Below are 7313 nucleotides of genomic sequence, written 5' to 3'. Positions count from 1 at the left end.
AAATTTGACATTTTCTGTTTATATTCTCCTCACCAGGAACTTAATGTATTTATTTATCCCTATGTATACAGAGTTTAGTGGTGAGGGAATACCTACTTTCTCTGGCATCCAGACACCAAGTCTCTCCTGTTCTTTATGATCCAACAGGATATAGTCCAGAATGGCTTTCTTTATGGCATACTTCCTGTCCTCATCCATCTCCTGATCAAAAATTGTATAACAGAATGGTATATACTAGTCACATATATCTTAATGTTGGATAACATAAGATTACATCAGATTCTTAACTAGGCATCTGTTATCGTTAACAAAATCATATCTCTACTTCTCCAATTGCAAACAGAACATATGTTTTTATGTTTAAGATTTCATCAAAATATCTTTAAAACTTCAAAAGTTATGCACAAAGCAAGATTGTATTAAAAATTTTGCACTTGACATCTGACTTTGAAATGAAGGTCACAGTGACCACATCTCAGTACACCGCACAGCATCATTTATAGATATCTTAAATGGTTTTAAAGTCGTGCCTCACACAGGATTGTATTAGAATGACAGGGACGACAGGAAGCAACAGTCTGAAGGTTTGAGGTAATAACAGAAAAGTCGACAATGGATCTAGACTGGTTACCTTGAGGAAGTGTTTACAAGCGGCCGGTACAGACATACGAAGCTCCTTCGGGACAAAGTTGTAGATACCCTGGATGGTCTCCTTGGATACAGGTGAGACCATGTAGGAGTCTATAGCCTTGTCTACCAACTGGTAGTATCTGAAGGAAGGAAATATTTGATGTAGGGACACCTGTCCATCATTTTATATACATACTAGAGATTTTATTACAAAATACAAGACAACTACAATAGAATGTATCGTTACCAACATACCTCGGTTTGTCATCCTCTGTGGGGGTACAGGGCCGTGACAACCCATGGGTGGAGTAGTAAAATGGCGGGAAAACGACCTTCAGGACTGACAAGGTCATGTCATCATATCCTGTTGCCAATCGCAACTCGTCATCATCAACTCCACCCGAGTCATCATCTGATTCATCCTCTACAATTATAAAATGGTTTTTGTGATGTTGCATAATCATTTGACATTTTCTATGTGAAATTAAGGACCTTATTTTTTTGTAAAAGTTCATGAATTGTGTTGAGAAATCCATAAAGTAATTATTGTAAGTGATCAAATGTCTTGTAGGCTATAAGAGTTACTGCCCCTTCTACTCTAAGCTACATATAGTTGTGAGAACATTAGATCTGAACCATGTCATCATAGAAGACAGAACAGATGAGGGAAGTAGAGGGCAAAGACAGAGGGTGTGGAAATGAGAGGGAGAGAGGAGGTACCTCATGAGTAAGGTTAAGAAAGGGTTGATGTACATGGTAGTGTAGGGCGTTGGGAAGGAGAAAGGAGTTTGTCAGAGGGTGATAAGTCAGAGTTTTAGGGTGTGGTGGGGATAATGGGACATGTTCTGACCTTGTAGGTGATGTGAAGGGAATGGTCTGTACAGTTTTAGGGTGTGGTAGTGATGATGGGACATGTTCTGACCTTGTAGGTGATGTGAAGAGATGGAGAGGATCTGTACAGTTTTAGGTAGCGGTAGGGATGAGGGGACATGTTCTGACCTCGTAGGTGATGTGAAGAGATGGAGAGGATCTGTACAGTTTTATGGTGTGTTAGGGATGAGGGGACGAGTTCTGACCTCGTATGTGATGTGAAGAGAATGATCTGTACAGTTTTATGGTGTGTTAGGGATGAGGGGACGAGTTCTGACCTCGTAGGTGATGTGAAGAGAATGATCTGGACAGTTTTAGGGTGTGTTAGGGATGAGGGGACGAGTTCTGACCTCGTAGGTGATGTGAAGAGAATGATCTGTACAGTTTTATGGTGTGTAGGGATGAGGGGACATGTTCTGACCTCGTATGTGATGTGAAGAGAATGGTCTGGACAGTTTTAGGGTGTGTTAGGGATGAGGGGACGAGTTCTGACCTCGTATGTGATGTGAAGAGAATGATCTGGATAGTTTTAGGGAGTGGTAGGGATGAGGGGACATGTTCTGACCTTGTAGGTGATGTGAAGAGATGGAGAGGATCTGTACAGTTTTAGGGTGTGTTAGGGATGAGGGAACATGTTCTGACCTCGTATGTGATGTGAAGAGATGGAGAGGATCTGTACAGTTTTAGGGTGTGTTAGGGATGAGGGAACATGTTCTGACCTCGTATGTGATGTGAAGAGATGGAGAGGATCTGTACAGTTTTAGGGTGTGTTAGGGATGAGGGGACATGTTCTGACCTTGTAGGTGATGTGAAGAGATGGAGAGGATCTGGACAGTTTTAGGGTGTGTTAGGGATGAGGGGACATGTTCTGACCTTGTAGGTGATGTGAAGAGATGGAGAGGATCTGGACAGCTTTATCGAGAGGTAGTGAAGGGGTAAAGGAAGGTGTTCTGACCTCGTATGTGATGTGAAGAGAATGATCTGGACAGTTTTAGGGTGTGTTAGGGATGAGGGGACGAGTTCTGACCTTGTTTAGGATGTGAAGAGAATGATCTGGACAGTTTTAGGGTGTGTTAGGGATGAGGGGACGAGTTCTGACCTCGTATGTGATGTGAAGAGAATGATCTGGACAGTTTTAGGGTGTGGTAGGGATGAGGGGACATGTTCTGACCTCGTATGTGATGTGAAGAGAATGATCTGGACAGTTTTAGGGTGTGTTAGGGATGAGGGGACGAGTTCTGACCTCGTATGTGATGTGAAGAGAATGATCTGGACAGTTTTAGGGTGTGGTAGGGATGAGGGGACATGTTCTGACCTCGTATGTGATGTGAAGAGAATGATCTGGACAGTTTTAGGGTGTGTTAGGGATGAGGGGACGAGTTCTGACCTCGTAGGTGATGTGAAGAGAATGATCTGGATAGTTTTAGGGTGTGGTAGGGATGAGGGGACATGTTCTGACCTCGTATGTGATGTGAAGAGAATGATCTGGACAGTTTTAGGGTGTGTTAGGGATGAGGGGACGAGTTCTGACCTTGTTTAGGATGTGAAGAGAATGATCTGGACAGTTTTAGGGTGTGTTAGGGATGAGGGGACGAGTTCTGACCTCGTATGTGATGTGAAGAGAATGATCTGGACAGTTTTAGGGTGTGTTAGGGATGAGGGGACGAGTTCTGACCTCGTAGGTGATGTGAAGAGAATGATCTGGATAGTTTTAGGGTGTGGTAGGGATGAGGGGACATGTTCTGACCTCGTATGTGATGTGAAGAGAATGATCTGGACAGTTTTAGGGTGTGTTAGGGATGAGGGGACGAGTTCTGACCTTGTTTAGGATGTGAAGAGAATGATCTGGACAGTTTTAGGGTGTGTTAGGGATGAGGGGACGAGTTCTGACCTCGTATGTGATGTGAAGAGAATGATCTGGACAGTTTTAGGGTGTGGTAGGGATGAGGGGACATGTTCTGACCTCGTATGTGATGTGAAGAGAATGATCTGGACAGTTTTAGGGTGTGTTAGGGATGAGGGGACGAGTTCTGACCTCGTATGTGATGTGAAGAGAATGATCTGGACAGTTTTTAGGGTGTGGTAGGGATGAGGGGACATGTTCTGACCTCGTATGTGATGTGAAGAGAATGATCTGGACAGTTTTAGGGTGTGTTAGGGATGAGGGGACGAGTTCTGACCTCGTAGGTGATGTGAAGAGAATGATCTGGATAGTTTTAGGGTGTGGTAGGGATGAGGGGACATGTTCTGACCTCGTATGTGATGTGAAGAGAATGATCTGGACAGTTTTAGGGTGTGTTAAGGATGAGGGGACGAGTTCTGACCTCGTATGTGATGTGAAGAGAATGATCTGGACAGTTTTAGGGTGTGTTAGGGATGAGGGGACGAGTTCTGACCTCGTAGGTGATGTGAAGAGAATGATCTGGATAGTTTTAGGGTGTGGTAGGGATGAGGGGACATGTTCTGACCTCGTATGTGATGTGAAGAGAATGATCTGGACAGTTTTAGGGTGTGTTAAGGATGAGGGGACGAGTTCTGACCTCGTATGTGATGTGAAGAGAATGATCTGGACAGTTTTAGGGTGTGTTAGGGATGAGGGGACGAGTTCTGACCTCGTATGTGATGTGAAGAGAATGATCTGGACAGTTTTAGGGTGTGTTAGGGATGAGGGGACATGTTCTGACCTTGTATGTGATGTGAAGAGAATGATCTGGACAGTTTTAGGGTGTGTTAGGGATGAGGGGACAAGTTCTGACCTCGTATGTGATGTGAAGAGAATGATCTGGACAGTTTTAGGGTGTGTTAGGGATGAGGGGACGAGTTCTGACCTCGTATGTGATGTGAAGAGAATGATCTAGACAGTTTTAGGGTGTGTTAAGGATGAGGGGATGAGTTCTGACCTTGAGACTGATCCTCCTGGAGCACTGGCATGTCATGTATAAATGGGGGAGAAGAAGGACGGCCACTGTCCACACTGTCATCAACACTGACAGAACTAAACCGGGTCGTCTCCTCTCCACGAGCTCCGCCCGAACTGCTGGTGTGGTGATGGGAACTTCCTGTGTAGCTCTGAGACAGGGTCCCTGGAATAAAATAGATTAAAACATCAATATCACCATATATATCCTGATTTGACCACTTTTTCAAGCATATACCATATCAATGCTGTTTGTAAGTTGTGTGTTTCAAATAATGGGTGACAAATTGTTACTTGACAAATCGAAAAATAGCCGAATGAAAGTTGACATCTATGCTGACTAATGGACAGTTGAGCATCTTAACTTTACAGAAATATAAATATGATGTTCGTGTATTATGTCTTTTTTTAAATTGACTGTTTATATATTTTCTGTCAAATACTAGGGGTTCATCATTATTTCTATTATTTAGTATAAAACTAGAAAAGCCTGTGGTTAGTAATTTTACTGACCAGAAATATATATGGGTGGGCTTATTGTCGGATAAATATTGTAAAGTATCATGCATTTGTTGGCATTTCTTAAGGGCCACAATACATATGGGTGGGCTTTGTTATATTTGGCATGAACTTGTAGACAAATACGGTAATATGTTGTATGGTAACAGACTACTGAAATGGACACTCGGGAAATGATTGACAAATACGGTAATATGTTGTATGGTAACAGACTATTGAGATGGACTCTCGGGAAATGATTGATAAATACGGTAATATGTTGTATGGTAACCGATGTATTGAGATGGACACTCAGGAAATGATTGATAATTACGGTAATATGTTGTATGGTAACAGACTATTGAGATGGACACTCGGGAAATGATTGATAAATACGGTAATATGTTGTATGGTAACAGACTATTGAGATGGACACTCGGGAAATGATTGATAAATACGGTAATATGTTGTATGGTAACAGAGGTATTGAGATGGACACTCGGGAAATGATTGATAATTACGGTAATATGTTGTATGGTAACAGACTATTGAGATGGACTCTCAGGAAATGATTGATAAATACGGTAATATGTTGTATGGTAACAGAGGTATTGAGATGGACTCTCAGGAAATGATTGATAAATACGGTAATATGTTGTATGGTAACAGGTATTGAGATGGACTCTCGGGAAATGATTGATAAATACGGTAATATGTTGTATGGTAACAGAGGTATTGAGATGGACTCTCAGGAAATGATGGATAAATACGGTAATATGTTGTATGGTAACAGAGGTATTGAGATGGACACTCAGGAAATGATTGATAATTACGGTAATATGTTGTATGGTAACAGAGGTATTGAGATGGAATCTCGGGAAATGATTGATAAATACGGTAATATGTTGTATGGTAACAGAGGTATTGAGATGGATTCTCAGGAAATGATTGATAATTACGGTAATCAATAAAATATAACAATACACAACAGAAAAAGAAAGTTGTTTGCAGGATCAGGCAGCCCCGACAGAGAGAAATGATTAATGCTATGGCTGGAGGCAACGTTGATCTCCCATATTGGATCAGTATGTTGGATAGAATGCTTTCAAATTTAAAATGGTTAAAAGATTTAAACAAGCTAGAGTGGAATATTTAAAGTCTATTAATCTTAAATGGTTTAAAAGGTTTTTCTGTAACCTAATTCCCAAAGAAAACATGGGATTAAGTCCAACACCGACCAGTTGTAAACACAGTAGAATACAGGTTAACTAGGATCAAAGCAGTCAAGTCTAAGATCGACATACCAAACTAATGGTCTTATCACACGGGTACCTCTAACAAAGCATATAATCCAGGAAAAAATATGTCGTACGCATCAACAAGAGTATCATGTACAAGGCAATGCCGTAAATGCTCTTTCCCTAGTAAAGTAACATACAGTCTTGTATCAAAAGTTAAGAAATGTAATAAATATAATTTTTAAATCAAAATTCTGCTAGACCTCACCAATAAAACTTTGTGTTCAATATTTAGTTTTTAAAAGTACTTGGAAGGTATATTGTACTTTACTTAATCATTTCATCACTGAGCAAGGTCATGAAGTAGCTGGAAGTAGTTTAAACCATAAAGTACGCTCCTTTGTTATTACACCGCCAACACAAATGTGCCAAAAATATACTTAGATATAGTAATACTTTAATCAGTACTTAAATAGTAAGTCTAGGCTCCCTACTCATTGAACTCTCAAAATAAACTTCTAAGTCTGATTAACTGCGGAACACAATTGTTTATAATTTCTTGCGATATTGTTAGCTGAAATATTTCATCAAATAATGCTGCGGGGCTTAGTATGATATAGCCCCAGTTTCATCATTTAAAAAAAAGGGGGAGGGGGGATATATATATAATTATATGAAAGCATTATTTGATTTAAGAAAAAAGACTTGATTAAGAAATTTTCCATAAGTTTTCAGAAATTGATGAATCTTAAGGGTCAAGACAAGCCTTGCAGTGATTAGTTATGGTCCAGACAAGCATTGCAGTAATTTGACCTCTAATCTATTGCTGTGACCTTGACTTTGTGGTTATGTACCTTGTGTGGTGAACAATACTGTCATTACATAAACCTGGGGGAAATGATCAATTAAGTGCTATTAAAAGTTTATATTAAAAGTAATTGGTCCAAATAATATCTCAAAATAGATGAACAGAAAAACTTCCCATGCAAGGGAGATAATAAACAAAGAATACAGTTGGTTATATAATACATTATCCCAGTAACAATAATATTGTGTATTTATGATCTGTTTGTTCAGATATCAAATATCTTGTAACATTATCAGAATTATGAGATCATTCGCCAAAGGTACATAATGCCATTATCTGATAATTGATTTTT

At 40.1% G+C, this 7313-nt stretch overlaps 1 protein-coding gene across 1 annotated transcript; it reads right to left on the bottom strand.

Moving 5' to 3' along the window:
• Window positions 1-96: 96 nt before the first annotated feature.
• On the bottom strand, window positions 97-4583 carry LOC117320071 (the record flags this gene model as incomplete). The annotated part of the gene is made up of 4 exons (XM_033874757.1): window positions 97-201; window positions 632-770; window positions 886-1054; window positions 4401-4583. Coding segments are annotated over 4 exons (596 nt in total), but the record flags the coding sequence as incomplete, so codon positions are not given.
• Window positions 4584-7313: the final 2730 nt, after the last annotated feature.

Source organism: Pecten maximus, unplaced genomic scaffold, assembly GCF_902652985.1.
Source record: "Pecten maximus unplaced genomic scaffold, xPecMax1.1, whole genome shotgun sequence".
Classification (NCBI taxonomy): domain Eukaryota; kingdom Metazoa; phylum Mollusca; class Bivalvia; order Pectinida; family Pectinidae; genus Pecten; species Pecten maximus.
Note: the sequence above shows the minus strand (reverse complement) of the source record. Positions and strands in the feature narration are given on the sequence as shown.